A 16270-nucleotide genomic window follows, 5' to 3' on the forward strand; every position below is an offset into this window, starting at 1 on the left:
AAGGTGGTGGTAGTGAAACAAAAGTAAAAAAGGAATACAAATGGGGTTGTTGAGCCTTGCACTGACTTTGCCTGCAGCCAGTCTGCTGGAATTCTTTTCCCCCACCTGGGTTTATCAGAAGTGAAGACAGCAGGCCTGCCACTATATTGTAGCTTGGCCATGAAAATTACTTATACTTCACTTTCTATGAGACAAATCAACTGTAGTATGCCACTCTGTCAGTTTCAGTATCTCCAGAGCCAGCACCCCCCTTTTCACTCCACTGACTAACCAAAATAAGGCAAGGAGAAGAGAATTCATTTATTTTATGAGTGAAAACTAAAAGCTAACCAAAAATTAGTTCTTAGCTGAACATATGTAGACTGTTTTCAAAATTTTCTGCATCTCTCTCCTGCTGTACATAGTGAATAAGCATTTCCCCAAATACTGTACTGCTTTGTTTGTTTTTTAAGCCTAGTCTGACACACAATTCTTGCAACAAATGGCAGACTGCATTGTAGAAGCCCTACATGCAATGGCCAAAGACAATAGCACTATTTAAGCACAATCCCCTTACTATACAACTCAGGCTACATTTTATGCTAAGCCATCTCAAACAGATTAATATTGATAAAAGTGGGAAGAAAGTTCATTTAAATATCATCAAAATCTTCTTCTGAGGAAAAGAGGCTTCTGTACATATTTGTTGAATTAGAGATGCCAGGAGGACTTACGGAAGGAATGGCAGTAGGTTGTTCGGGCAGTCTATTTAGCAATATTTCTTGAAGATGAACATTAGCCAAAGATGGAGAATGTTTGCATCTTCCCACAGGTATGCCAGCTGTTGGAACATACTCAGTTTTGGAGACCTGTTGCACTCTAGCTAACTGGATGGATGCATTTTGCTTTGATGCCTGATGCCAATTAGAGGGGCTGATATTGTTGAAGGTATCCTCCCTTTCAGCATTTTTATCGGCAGCAAGTGTTTGGACTAGTACTTCCTGCCTCTCTTGTATTGTCGTAGTTATGTCACCACTATTACAACTCATTTTGGATAAAAGGAATTTCTCCCACTTTGAAAGTCCTGCACCTCTCAACTTCAAATCTTTGTTGTTTCGACATACCAGATCCTCTTCCACAGGAGTCGCAACACTTTTACATGTAGTATCTCCACAGTTTTGAGCCACTGTGGTTGAAGTTCTTCTGTTCTATAATAAAATACAGGAAACTGAAATGAGAGATACTAGGCAACAAATATACCTCAGGGGCTTACTTTGTTCTTGATGTACCTGTTCTTTTGCTCTGTGGCACACTAACTGGATTGTATGGGTTGAACTGTTTGAAGGTGGGTAAGCAGTCAACTTTTCTGCAGGAAAGTAAGAGGCACCACTGTAAAGCTGCATATAGAATGTGGTTCTCTGAGATTAGAAGACCAAATATATCATCTGTTACACAATTGCCCTATCCACCAAGAGCATAATGCAATTAGGGGTGCAAGTAGTAGTAAACTATCAAATGAACCTATAATAAAGCTAGACAGATCAAATCTGTAGACTATTAGCTTTGACAATTAATGACAATCAGTAAATAATGTAAGTTTTGCCAATCAATCTTAACAGAATTATTAAAATTAGGCAGAACAAACATTCTTCTCAGATACAGAAACCATGCGCACAGCTTCTATCAAACTGATACTGGTTGAAAATCCAGCTCTTCCATAGCAAGGTTAACACTACATCCTGTACAGATGAACACAACCCACAAGGTGTGAAAAGGTGTTGACTAAGGCATCTTCTAATGGCCAAGATATCATACGGGTCTGTAAAGGTTAAGTAAAAAACACAACACCCCTCACCCTGGTGGCCTTTAAGGCCTCCAAGCCAAGATGATAGCAGGGATAACAGAAACCTGGTAGAATGGAGAGAACCAGTGGGACACATATATCTCTGGATATGAACTCTGTATAGATGCCAATTTTTACAAAAAGGGATTCAGGGAGGATCCTAGAAATTACAGCCCAGTTAGCTTATCGTCTGTCCTGGGAAAACTGGTGGAAAGTATTATTAAATATAATATAACCAAGTATGTAGAAGACCAAGCCTTCCTGAAGCAGAGCCAGCATGCCTTCTGCTAGGGTAAGTCTTGACACAAACCTATTAGAGTTCTTTGAGAGTGTGAACAAGCATACAGAAAGAGGTGATCCAGTGGACATAGTGTACTTGCACTTTCAAAAAGCTTTCAACAAGGTACCTTACCAATGACTCCTAAGCTTAGCAGTTTTGGAGTAAGAGGAGAGGTCCTCTTGTGGTTCAGGAACTAGTGAAGCAGCAGGAAGCAGAGAGTAGGAATAAATGGACAGTTCTCCCAATGGATGGATGCAGAAAGTGGAGTCCCCCAAAGATCAGTATTGCAACCTGTGTTTTGTAATTTGTCCATACATGATCTAGAGTTAGGGAGACCTGGGTTTGAATACCCACATAGCCATGAAGCTCACTGGGTGACCTTGGGCCAGTCACTGCCTCTCAGCCTCAGAGGAAGGCAATGGTAAACCCCCTCTGAATACTGCTTACCATGAAAACCTTATTTATAGGGTTGCCATAAGTCAGGATCGACTTGAAGGCAGTCCATTTCCATTTTGTTAAAACAAAGACTGTGAAGAGCTCAAAAAGTACCTCTCCAAACAGTGAATGGGAGGTAAAATGGCAAATGTAATTTAATGTGAACAAGTGTAAAGTGATGCATGTCGGGGCAAAATATTTTAATTTCACATATACGGTCATGGGGTCTCAACTGGCAGTGACTAGGAATGTTGAGACCTTGGAGCTGTAGAGGAAAGCTCAATGAAGATGTTGACCCAGTGTCAGCAGCTATGAAAAGGCAAATTCCATGCTAGGGATCATTAGGAAAGATACTGAAAATAAAACTGCCCTTATCATAATGCTGTTATACAAATCTATGGTGCGACCACACTTGGAATACTGTGTACAGTACAGTTCTGGTTGCTATTGTAGAGTTGGAAAAGATTCAGAAAAGGGCAACCAAGATGGGGATGGAGTGACACTCCTAGGAGCATTTGGAGCTTGTTAGTTTAGAGAAAAGGAAAGTAAGAGTGACATGACAGGAGTTTATAAAATTATGCATTGTCAAGAATAGCTAAGTTTGGTCAAGCTAAAATGGCTCAGTCAGAGGGAATTCTGGGGGGCTTTGTTGCAAAGACCTCCGGGATACTCTGTGCTGGGGAAACCCAAGTGTTTTAGTGCCAGACAGCTGCAAATTGCTAATGTCAAGAAGATGCAACTGAGTCCTATCTGCTTCCTAAGATCAAAGTCAGGAGTTTGGGTATCGCAGATCAAGGACCACATGGTGTGACTGTCAAGCCCTCCTTATCTTCAAAGAAGGTGATCACGGAAGGGGCACCTAGGATGGCTAATTGGCCCCCTCCCTGTGGACACCCAAAACCCCATAAAATGAAGGTTGATCCTTCAGTTACTTGTTCCCTATTCCATCTACTTTGGATCGCCTGGAGACATTTGTAAGCCATTGGGAACCAGGCTTTCAACTTGAAGTGAGAATTAGGATAGGTAAACTTTGTTATTTTTCTCTATCTGCTTGAATCTCTCACAGCGTTATGTAAATATATCTCTTACTCAGCCCCGTTGAGGGTAATTGGCTTTAAAGGAAAGTAATGCTGCTCTCTTTTTTACATGTACCTTTTTCTTTTAAATAAACTACCTTTTCTTAATCATGTGTATTGCTTGGAGTTAACGACCCTAAATCCAGTCCTTGACCACACCCTACTACTGTTGATTAATCTAGGTTAATGCTCCAGAGCATGGAGTTTAACAATAGGTCTGCTCTAGGATTTAAATTAGTGCTCTAAGTTCCCCTTATTCAGAGTGTGCGATAGTAAAGGGGTGGTGGCAGTATACTTTCTAGGGTTGGCGTTAGGTATAAACTAACCCTGGGAAAGTGAGTGTTGCCTGGGAAGCAGTGACCCAGGGAATTGGGACTGTTCTCGGAAGCAAAGACACCCCCTTGGGTTGCTGAGGTCAAACGACCCCAGGGGACAATCTTTGACATGCATGATATGGAGAGAATGGATATAAGTTTTTCTCCCTCTCTCATAACACTAGAACTCATGGACATTCGATGAAGCTGAATGCTGGAAGACTCAGGACAGACAAAAGAAAGTACTTCATGCAGCGTATAGTTATGCCACGGAACTCGCTCCCAGAGGAGGCAGTGATGGCCAACAGCTTGGAGGGCTTTAAAAGAAGATTAGACAAATTCATGGAGGATAAAGGTATCAAAGGCTACTAGCCACAATAGCCATGCTCTGCCTCCACAGTTGGAGGGAGTATGCTTCTGAACACCAGTTGCTGGAAACTGTAGGAGTGGAGAATGCTCTTGTGCTCAGGTCCTGCTTGCAGTTCTCCACAGGCATCTGGCTGGCCACTATGAGAACAGGATGCTGGCCTAGTTGAGCCACTGGCCTGATCCAGCAGGCTCTCCTTGTGTTCTGAAATACTGCAAAACATTAAGTACTTGCTATTATAGGAAACAAACAATACCTCAAAGCTTCGGGCATCCTCTGCAAATCCAGAATTTCTCCGTTTTTTGCCCTCCCTGGCATCACTAGTGTGGAGGCTGGTCTTCTGACACTTCCTAGCAGGTGCAACAAAAATTACAGACCATCCAATTAATTCACACAAAGCACCACAGAGAGAAAAAGCCAGTAACTCTTAGATGACTTTTGTTCTATTATACCAGTATACTAGCGTTCTGGCCTGTTCAAACACTGCACCATTAGCTACTACATAAACAGAGGAAATCATTACATACTCACTTTGAATGTTTCAGCATGTTCTTGGAAGAGTAGGTCTGTTTTTCTGTATACACCATTCTCTCCCCCTCATCTTCCTTCTCTTGCGTCACACATTTTTCACTGAGATATTTGCTCCAGCGGCTGACTGACTCTGCCTTTTCCTCCTACAAAATTACAGAATGTCTGAGAACCATAACTCTGCATTTCAGAATAAGTGTTCTGTTGCTTTAATGATGTGGTCTAATTATTGTAAGAAACCTGAATAACGTGCAGGGCTGTATGATTTTTACTACTTTTGGTACTACAACTGTCCAGTCACCTCAAGTACCAAGAAAACTATTAAAAGTAAAGTACAGATTTTCAGAGAGCTTAATTTTGTCTCCAGTACTACATTCCATACTTTTTTTGGTGCTTTTGTGGACCCATTACCTTCACACAGCCCTGCTAATGTACAATTTGCTTCGGCAGAAACAGAGGTTGCCCAGTCACATGAAAAAAATGAGTCCTTACTTAACTAGACAAATGGATAAAATTATACATAGTTGTATAAAAATAAATCTTGAGAGTATCCAATAGATCTCCCAACTAAATGCATACCAACTATCCACTCAAACTCAATTGCTATACAGTTTTTAAGTATAATTTTCAGGAGAACTTTGAAGAACGATGTCAGCTAAGCTGTTATCATCTCCTTTACTTGATTTAAATTTTAATGGCTCATGACTGGCTGTACAATTTTGGCTTTGAAGAGTCTCTGTATATAGTCCAAAGGGACTTACCTGCCAGCCTAAATTCTCTTCCAACTTAACAACTGTGTTCGCATCACCGCTCCTTATTGGTTCTTCTACAGATCTAAAAATAATCAATGTATATAATGATTCAGCTATAATGGTGTGATTTTTGGGTTTGCACACACTGAATATGAGCACAAGCTGCAAAGTATCAGTGAGAAGTATGCAGGATAATGAATACAAAGATCTCTCTCATTCTCACACACACACACATTATGGACTGTTATTAATAAGGGAATGAAAGAAATTTGTTTGATAAAACATGTAATGAAAAATGTGATGCATAAACCCACACTATAGACAGTGTGTATAAATCCTAGTAGAGAAATCAGTGCCCATAATGTAACATCTCCATTACTGCACCAAACAAGTTTAGGCAGCTGATATAAAGGGAATGTCCTGAATTTAAAGAGAACTGTTGTCAACAGTTCCACTCCTTGAGCATAGTAGTCTTCAACTTTTTCAGATCCAGGACCAACCTTTAATCCAAAGATGCATTTGGGGATGTACTTCTTAACGTTGTCCATATATTTCTCTGGTGGTAGTGGGGCTGTTCTGACTCACCTTAAATCAGGCCGTGACCAGGTATTGGGCCCCCACTCACCACTTGAAGAACAATGGTATAGCACAAGGTAATAGCTTGACCCCAGAGTCATAGCATTTTTAGTAATTGTTGAGCTTATTTTCAAAAAGCCAAAGCTTAACTACCACAATGTCACTTTTCTGATCTTTTCTAAATTTGGACAAGTCTGCTAATCTATACTGGAACTAAGTGGGAGCAGATGCATTATTTTAATCACATTAAATCTTTGATAGTTACTTACATTGATTTCAGTGGGTCTCCTCTGAGTATGACTTCAGTAGATATCTTCCACTATATTTAATTTTGAATGAAAATTGTAATGCAAATGTATGCAGACACAAAATAGCAAATAAATAGTTAATACCATACCTGAGCATTTTCATAGATGCCTGCTCTACCTCTCCATGCAGCAAATTTAGTTTTTGCACATGGTGCCTGCAGTCAGATCCAGAACCTTCTCCAAAAACCTAAGACAGTAAAAGTAAAAAAAGCAGTATACTCTTCTTAGTGTACTTTAACCGTTATGTTGTTCAAATAATCAGAATATTATTTGGGGGAACTATCTTTTTTCTTCCAGGACCATTTAGAAATGTGAAAGATTAAGTATATCAATGTCTTAAATAAATAAATATTTTATAGTAGCTCTCCTATAGTACTATACTTGGATAACATTTTTATTATTATCGTGATCATATGTTAAAATATCTGCTAGTTAAGAAGATCCTGGAAGAAATAGAAACACTTCACTGTTTAACCTCTTTTTAACACCAGATTATGTGAGTAAATTCCTGTTGCCAGCTAAGGAGACATTTCTTCTTTTGGAAAAGAGGTTTATGAGGGTGACAGTCCTATTCATGTTGACTCAGAAGCCCTGTTGAATTCAATGAGACTTGACCCTGATAAGCATGTATAGGACTGCAGTTTGACAGAATGAGAAAAAAGAATATTAACCTTTTTCTTCTTCTTTAAGATGTCTTCAAAGCTTTTTAAAAAAATGTTTTTAAAGATGTTTTGTTTTAATGTATTTTAAAGTCTGTTTTTATGATGTTTTAAAGTGTTTTTAGTGCTTTTGTTTGCCACCCTGGGCTCCTGCTGGGAGGAAGGGCGGGATATAAATAAATAAATCATTCATCTACTAAAGAGCCAATCCACTGAAAGCATGACCTAAATAAAGGAAATGTCGGTACTCACCTTTAGAATTGACTGCTTTTCATCACATATTTTGCAATTCCATTTTTTGCTCTTTTTAATCTAAAGAGAATTACATATATAGATTATCAGTAATACACACAGTCCATACTAAACAGGTCAAATATTCACTGCTGTCCATGTTTCTGTAAATATTCACCAATTTTCAACAAGAGCAGAACATGTATTTGTAGGTCAAGAACAGCTCCATACTATGATAAGAGCCGTGTGTACTCTACACCAACATCATTGGAGGTCTGCAACCTTTCTGAATTAAGTCAATCAAGTTAATTTTCATTTATTTCCTTAGCTTGTGTAATTTATTCTCACTCAGGAGAAAGCTGAATTTTCCATCCAGTAAATACTAAATGCCACACCTGTGTGGCAAAATCATGAAATCGCAGAAGACCTGACCATAATTTAATTATAATCCACAGATTTAAAGGTGAAAAGAACCAAGGCTCTTTTAAGCCCAAATGCAAGACTGTCCATTCTACAGATCAGGATACATGCACTGTAGACTACAGATTTCTGTGACAAACTTGCAGCTCCTAATGCCTCCTGAAGTTGCCCCATTTTTCCATCCCACCAGGCTTCCTTCTTTCCTGTTTGTTTCCTCCTTAATTTTCCTGGCTCTTCCCTCACTCTTTCTATGTTGTTTCTGAACAATTAGAAAGGGCAGTATTTTATTAAATAAAAATATTTTTTTTAAAACAACTTTCTTCCTGCTGGTATGGGTTTGGAGAAAGCACAACAGCTGGCCAAGTGTGTGTGTATACAACCACGCATAGGTAGAATCCATTTTACTTGCTTTCCAGAACAGTAGCTGTGCTGATCTGTTGTGCTATTTTTTTTAATCCTCTGTATACTTACATGTGTATGTGTGATTCTTTGCGCAGTAATGTGACCCCCCCATTCTCAAAAGGGTTTGAAGGATCATGGCGGCTGTGTACACATTAGTACTACATATAACTTGACTCACACGAATGTCATTTCGAACACTCCTGAAGCCCAAGCCTAGCACCTTCCATTCCAATGATATTACTATGGGTTTAAACGTCTGAACTAGGTCTTACTATCAGATTGCATTGTTATTGTTGTTGTTATGTGCCTTCAAGTCGATTACGACTTATGGCGACCCTATGAATCAGTGACCTCCAAGAGCATCTGTCATGAACCACCCTGTTCAGATTTTGTAAGTTCAGGTCTGTGGTTTCCTTTATGGAATCAATCCATCTCGTTTGTCCTTCCTCTTTTTCTACTCCCTTCTGTTTTCCCCAGCATTATGATCTTTTCTAGCGAATCAGGTCTTCTCATGATGTGTCCAAAGTATGATAGTCTCAGTTTCATCATTTTAGCTTCTAGTGATAGTTCTGGTTTAATTTGTTCTAACACCCAATTATTGGTCTTTTTCGTAGTGCATGGTATGCGCAAAGCTCTCCTCCAGCACCACATGTCAAATGAGTTGATTTTTCTCTTATCCGCTTTTTTCACTGTCCAACTTTCACATCCATACATAGATATTGGGAATACCATGGTCTGAATGATCCTGACTTTGGTGTTCAGTGATACATCTTTGCATTTGAGGACCTTTTCCAGTTCTCTCATAGCTGCCCTCCCCAGTCCTAGCCTTCTTCTGATTTCTTGACTATCGTCTCCATTTTGGTTGATGACTGTGCCGAGGTATTGATAATCCTTGACCAGTTCAATGTCCTCATTGTCAACTTTAAAGTTACATAAATCTTCTGTTGTTATTACTTTAGTCTTTTTGACGTTCAGCTGTAGTCCTGCTTTTGTACTTTCCACTTTAACTTTCATCAGCATTCTTTTCAAATCATTACTGGTTTCTGCTAATAGTATGCTATCGTCTGCATATCTTAAATTACTGATATTTTCCCCTCCAATTTTCACACTTCCTTCATCTTGGTCCAATCCCACTTTCCATATATATTCTGCGTACAGATTGAACAGATAGGATGATAAAATACACCCCTGTCTCATACCTTTTTCTATTGGGAACCAATTGGTTTCTCCATATTCTGTCCTTACAGCAGCCTCTTGTCCAGAGTATAGGTTGCGCATCAGGACAATCAGATGCTGTGGCACCCCCATTTCTTTTAAAGCATTCCATAGTTTTTCATGATCTACATAGTCAAAGGCTTTGCTGTAATCTATCAAGCACAGGGTGATTTTCTTCTGAAATTCCTTGCTCCGTTACATTATCTAATGGAGGTTTGCGATATGATCTCTGGTACCTCTTCCCTTTCTAAATCCAGCTTGGACGTCTGGCATTTCTCACTCCATATATGGTAAGAGCTTTTGTTGTAGAATCTTGAGCATTACTTTACTTGCATGGGATATTAAGGCAATAGTTCAATAATTACTGCATTCCCTGGGATCTGCTTTCTTTGGAACTGGGATGTATATGGAACGCTTCCAGTCTGTGGGCCATTGTTTAGTTTTCCATATTTCTTGACAGATTTTTGTCAAAATTTGGACAGATTCAGTCTAAATAGCTTGTAGCAACTCTATTGGTATGCCATCTGTTCCTGGTGATTTGTTTCTTCCAAGTATTTTAAGAGCAGTTTTTACCTCACATTCTAAAATTTCTGGTTCTTCATCATACGGTTCCTCCATGAATGAATCTGTCATCCTGGCATCTCTTTTATAGAGTTCTTCAGTGTATTGCTTCCATCTTCCTTTTATTTCATCTTGGTCAGTCAGTGTGTTCCCCTGTTGATTATTCAACATCCCTACTCATGGTTTAAATTTCCCTTTAATTTCTCTATAATCTTTTGGAATAGGGCTCCTGTTCTTCCCTTTTTGTTGTCCTCTTCTATTTCTATACAGTAACTATTGTAATAGTTTTCTTTGTCTCTATGTACTAGTTGCTGTATTGTTGCATTTTGGGTTCTGATCGTGTTTCTATCTACTTTTGCTTTCCTTCTCTCTTTAACCATTTTAAGAGTTTCTTCAGTCTTCCATTGAGGTCTTTCTCTCTTTTTAACTACAGGTATTGTTTTTTTGCATTCTTCCCTGATAATGTCTCTGACTTCACTCCATAGTTCTTTCGGTTCTTTGTCAACTAAGTTTAAAGCCTCAAATCTGTACCTTATTTGATCTTTATATTCTTCTGGGATTTTATTTAAATTGTATTTTGGCATTATTATTGCTTTGTTCTTCTTCTTGAGCTTTACTCTGATTTTCGATATTACCAGTTCATGATCTGCACCGCAGTCTGCTCCTGGTCTAGTTTTCGCAGAAAGTATGGAACTTCTCCGTCTTCTGTTGCCAATTATATAATCAATTTGATTCCTATATTGATCATCTGGTGATGTCCATGTGTACAGTCGTCTTTTCGGTTGCTCAAAAAATGTGTTTGCAAGAAACAAATTATTGGCTTCACAGAATTCAGTAAGTCTTTCTCCTGCTTCATTTCTGTCTCCTAAGCCCCATTTCCCCACAATTTCTAGTTCTTCTCTGTTCCCTACTTTTGCATTCCAGTCCCCCATGATTATCAGCACATCTTGTTTTGGTGTGTGAACAACTTCCTCCTGTACCTCTGCGTAAAATCTCTCAAATTCTTCTTCTTCTGCCGTTGGAGTGTAGACTTGGATGATGGTTATGTTAATAGGTTTCCCTTTTAATCTCTCGCTCAGACCTTGCATTATAGCTCCTAATTCCTTTTGCTACATCACTGCTCACTATTAAAGCAACCCCATTTCTTCTTGATTTCTCATTTCCTGCATAAAATATTTTGTAGTTGCCTGATTGAAAATGTCCCATTCCTGTCCATTTTTATTATCTTTATTATTATTATCTTTATTTTTATTTTTACCCCGCTCTTTTTCCAAAGCTGGAACTCAGGGCGGGTTACAAATAAAAATGAATACATATAATAAAAACATACAAACACCTGCATTTAAAATTGAATTAAACTATATACAACATTAAAACATACACTTAAAATGGTTCAAAAAACAGTTTAAAAATAGTGCAATTAAGACAGTAAAACAATACCGCACACCTCTTAAACGCTATGCTTAAACATCTTCTGTTCCAAAGGCCTGTCAGAATAAAAAGGTCTTTACCTGCCGATGAAAGGACAGTAGGGAGGGGGCCATTCTTGCCTCCCTCGGAAGGGAGTTCCAAAGCCTGGGGGCAGCCACCGAAAAGGCCCTGTCTCACATCCCCACCAATTGTGTTTGTGAAGGTGTTGGGACTGAGAGAAGGGCCTCTCCTGAGGATCTCAGGGCCCGGGCAGGCTCATATAGGGAGATACGGTCTGACAGATAGCCTGGACCTAGGCCATATAGGGCTTTATAGGTCATAACCAGCACTTTGAATTGTGCCCGGAAGCAAACTGGGAGCCAGTGGAGCAGTTGTAACAGGGGGGTTGTATGATCCCTGTAACCAGCCCCAGTTAACACTCTGGCTGCAGCTTGTTGTGCCAACTGAAGTTTCCGAGCAGTCTTCAAAGGCAGCCCCACGTAGAGAGCATTACAGTAATCTAAACGGGATGTAATTTAGGCATGTGTCACTGTGGCCAGTTCAGGCTTTTCCAGGAATGGGCACAGTTGGCATATTAGTCTTAGCTGTGCAAAAGCCCTCCTGGCCACTGCAGACACCTGGACCTCCAAACTTAAGGCTGAGTCCAGGAGCACACCCAAACTGCGAACCTGCGTCTTCAGGGGGAGTGTAACCCCATCCAGCACAGGCTGGATCCCTATTCCCTGATCTGCCTTTCGACTGACCAGGAGCACCTCTGTCTTGTCTGGATTAAGGTTCAGTTGGTTCACCCTCATCCAATCCATCACTGATGCCAGGCACCGGTTCAGAACCAAGACAGCTTCCTTGGCGTTAGGTGGAAAGGAGAAATAGAGTTGGGTGTCGTAATAGCACCGAACCCCAAACACTCGGAGAACCTCTCCCAGCGGTTTCATGTAGATGTTGAATAGCATGGGGGACAGAACTGAACCCTGAGGGACCCCACAGGCCAACGAGTCGAACAGGAGTCCCCCAGCACCACCTTCTGGGTACGCCCCTCTAGGAAGGAACGGAGCCACTGTAAAACAGTGCCCACAAGTCCCATCCCAGCAAGGCGGCCCAGGATACCATGGCCGATAGTATCGAAAGCCGCTGAGAGGTCCAAAAGAAGCAACAGGGACACACTCCCCCTGTCCAGTTCTCTGCATAGGTCATCCACCAAGACAACCAAAGCCGTCTCTGTCCCATAACCAGGCCTGAAACCAGACTGAAATGGATCCAGATAATCAGTTTCATCTAGTAATCTCTGGAGCTGGGAGGCCACCACACACTCTATTACCTTGCCCAGAAATGGAATGTTGGACACTGGACATTTTAATTCATTCACGCCAAGTATTGTAATGTTGATATGTTCCATTTCTTGCTTGACAATTTCTAACTTTCCTTGGTTCATGCTTCTCACATTCCATGTTCCTATTGTGTGCATTGTACAACTCCGGACTCTCCTTTCGCATCTGTGCACATCAGCCTCTGGGCTTCCTTTTGGCTTTGAAGCAGCTGCGTCATTAGTCACAGCGCTACTCGTACTTGTCCTTTGTTCTTCCCCAGTAGCTCGGTGAGTGCCTTCTGACCTGGGGGTCTCATCTTCCAGCACCATCTCGTGTTGCATTTTGGATACTCTGTTCATAGGGTTTTCGTGGTAAGAGGTATTCAGAGGTGGTTTACCTTTGCCTTCCTCTGAGTTTGGATGCATCTTAGTCTGGTGTCTCAGCTTTGACCGTTCCGCCTTGGGTGCCCCTGCTAGGAGTCTAGCCTCTTGGTCTAGACGCTTGATGGCATTGCTCTCAGCTTCTTCAACACAAACCCCCTCACCACGTTAAGGTGTGCATACCATCCTGATTTCATTACATGCAGGAGTATAGATATCCAGGGTCTCTGGGAGTCTTAGACCCCTAGAAGCAGGGTCCCAATGTTTCCAGAATCCTAGGAGCCAATCAGCATGAAAGGGGAGTATGTTAGCTGCTGAGAAGTTTTCAAACATGCTTCTTTGTCCTTTCCTGCAGACTGGAGCCATGCATCAGAGTGAAAGAAGGTGAGTTATCCACTGAGAAGACTCAGTCTTCAGTAACTAACACTCTTCCCTTTCATGCTGATTGGTTCCTAGGGACATCTGTTGTGGAAGAAGGCATCAACAAGGATCTCATTCTCAACCCAACAGCAAAAAGAGGGGAAGAAGTGGCTGTGACTATCACGAAGGGACCCTGCACTTCTGAATTTGCCACTACACTACTAATTATTTGGGAACAGAGACATTTTGGTTATTCCAAAGGCCACTCACGCTGTGACATTTCACGTGAACGTGCCCTCAGTTCAGTTCAGACTGTTATTAGCCCACAAGAACGAGGAGAGCGAGCCTCGGGTTCAAAAAGCCAAACTCCCAGGGGAGAGCTTCCACTCGCCCGCTGCCTCACCTGCTGGACTTGGAAGATATTACAGAAGCAGCACCTCAGCACCTGAAACGTCTGAGCCATCAGGGACACTCTCCAGGAGACAAGGGGGGGTTAATGCAACTTCTTCACCCGCGTAGAAAGACCGCCCTTCAGGGGGAGAGAGGAAACCGCCACGCGGGGATTACAAGCCCCCTCGCTGCCCCGAACACAGCCGTTCAACTTTGGATCTCTTTACGACAAACATTTGGCGGGAAGACGCGCGCGACGCATAAGCAAGCGCCTTCCTCATTTCTTTCGCCAGCCCTTTTTATTGGCTACACCGCAAGTCACGCAGACTCCTCGTCCATGAACTCATTGGATGAGAGGGACGGGTTTCCTCAAACACTGGTACGATGGACATGGGCACCAACAAAGGATTACACTACTGGGGTAGTTTTGTTTACAAAGTGGATTTCCTGGTTAGTTTTGAATCCTGTTCTATCTGTCGTTGGAGTGATAAAGAATAACAGGTGCTTACAGGAGTGAGAAGTCGAGGACTGTATCGTTGCGAAGTCATGTGGGCTGAGATTCAAGCTGCTACCAATAAAAGTGAAGGCAGACATTCATGCTTTTTCAAACTGAAGACTTTTATCTTGTGGGAAACGCTAGTCCTACTTGGAGCAGACACATTGAAGTTAATGGGCACGACTAACTTAGGTTCATTAATTTCATTGGGTCTCCTCTGAGTAGGTCTTAGCTGAATACAACTCATATGAACACAATCCATATGAACTGGTTGAGATTTTCAACATTTAAAAATTTGCCTGCAGCTGTTGCCTGCACTAGGAATGCTGTAATTAATGTTACTCACATTTTACAGAGCGGAAGGAGGAGGCTAAGATAGATGTCCACTTTGGGGTGGAGTAAAAGGCTGAGTTTGGGAGAGGCTTATGACAGGTGGCTTGGAGGTCGCTGATTCATAGGGTCGCCATAAGTCGTAGTCGACTTGGAGGCACATAACAATATGACAGGTGGACAGGCTTTAGGTTTCTAGAATCTACTTGGCTTTCACTAGAACCCTGAGCTCCACCAACTTAAGTCAGGTGCAAAATAGTGCTCAGGAAGGTAAGCACAGAAATGCGGAACAAAGAATTTATTTTCCATACCGGAACTGGAGTTCTCACACAAATCATTTCACACACAGATCTGCTCCTGTTCCCCTCTGAAGCTTTTTTTAATTTCAGATGCCTATCTTAGGAGGGAATAAAGACTTTTTTTGTCACTATAGTTTATTAAATTTATATCCCATCCTTCCTCCCAGGAGCCCAGAGCAACAAACAAAACACTAAAAACACTCAAAATCATCTTAAAAACAGACTTTAAAATACATTAAAACATTTTTAAAAACATCTTTCTTTAAAAAAGTTTGTGTGTGTGTGTGTGTGTGTGTGTGTGAGAGAGAGAGAGAGAGAGAGAGAGAGAGAGAGAGAGATGTGCCTTTAAGTCGATTGTGATTTATGGTGATCTATGAATCGGGACCTCCAGTAGCATCTGTTGTAAAATACCCTGTTCAGATCTTGTAAGTTCAGGTCTGTGGCTTCCTTTATGGAATTAATCCATCTCTTGTTTGGTCTTCCTCTTTTTCTATTCCCTTACTTTTTCCCAGCATTGTTGTCTTTCCTAGTGAATCATGTCTTCTCATTATGTGTCCAAAGTATGATAACTTCAGTTTCATCATTTTAGCCTCTAGTGATGAAAATGGAAATGGACTGCCTTCAAGTCGATTCCGACTTATGGCGACCCTATCAATAGGGTTTTCATGGTATTCAGAGGTGGTTTACCATTGCCTCCCTCTGAGGCTGAGAGGCAGTGACTGGCCCAAGGTCACCCAGTGAGCTTCATGGCTGTGTGTGGATTCGAACCCTGATCTCCCAGATCGTAGTCCAACACTCTAACCACTACGCCACACTGGTTTAATTTATTCAAACACCCCATTATTTGTCTTTTTCGCAGTCCATGGTATGCGCAAAGCTCTCCTCCAACACCACACTTCAAATGAGTTTATTTTTCTCTTATCCGCTTTTTCAGTGTCCTAGAGATCGAGAATGTCCATACATAGATAGACATCTGGAATACCATGGTCTGAACAATCTTGACTTTGGTGTTCAGTGATACATCTTTGCATTTGAGGATCTTTTCTAGTTCTCTCATAGCTGCCTTCCTCAGTCCTAGCCTTCTTCTGATTCCTTGACTATTGTCTCCATTTTGATTAATGACTGCGCGAAGGTATTGATAATCCTTGACAAGTTCAATATTCTCATTATCAACTTGGAAGTTACATAAATCTTCTGTTGTCATTACTTTAGTCTTCTTGACATACAGCTGTAGTCCTCCTTTTGTGTTTTCCTCTTTTATCAGCATTCATTTCAGATTATTACTGGTTTCTGCTAGTAGTATGCTATCGTCGGCATACATATTGATATTTCTC

General features: G+C 41.1%; 1 protein-coding gene across 1 annotated transcript; it reads right to left on the reverse strand.

Moving 5' to 3' along the window:
• Positions 1-280: 280 nt before the first annotated feature.
• MRNIP (MRN complex interacting protein) lies at positions 281-14097 on the reverse strand. The gene is made up of 7 exons (XM_061617327.1): positions 13825-14097; positions 7370-7429; positions 6548-6645; positions 5584-5656; positions 4826-4968; positions 4551-4644; positions 281-1187 (listed from the first exon to the last, which is right to left on the reverse strand). Exons 1-7 carry the CDS (start codon positions 13882-13884, stop codon positions 633-635), a joined length of 1083 nt encoding a protein of 360 aa, XP_061473311.1. The 5' UTR covers positions 13885-14097; the 3' UTR covers positions 281-632.
• Between the last annotated feature and the right edge of the window lie 2173 nt (positions 14098-16270).

Source organism: Rhineura floridana, chromosome 3 (assembly GCF_030035675.1).
Source record: "Rhineura floridana isolate rRhiFlo1 chromosome 3, rRhiFlo1.hap2, whole genome shotgun sequence".
Classification (NCBI taxonomy): Eukaryota; Metazoa; Chordata; class Lepidosauria; order Squamata; family Rhineuridae; genus Rhineura; species Rhineura floridana.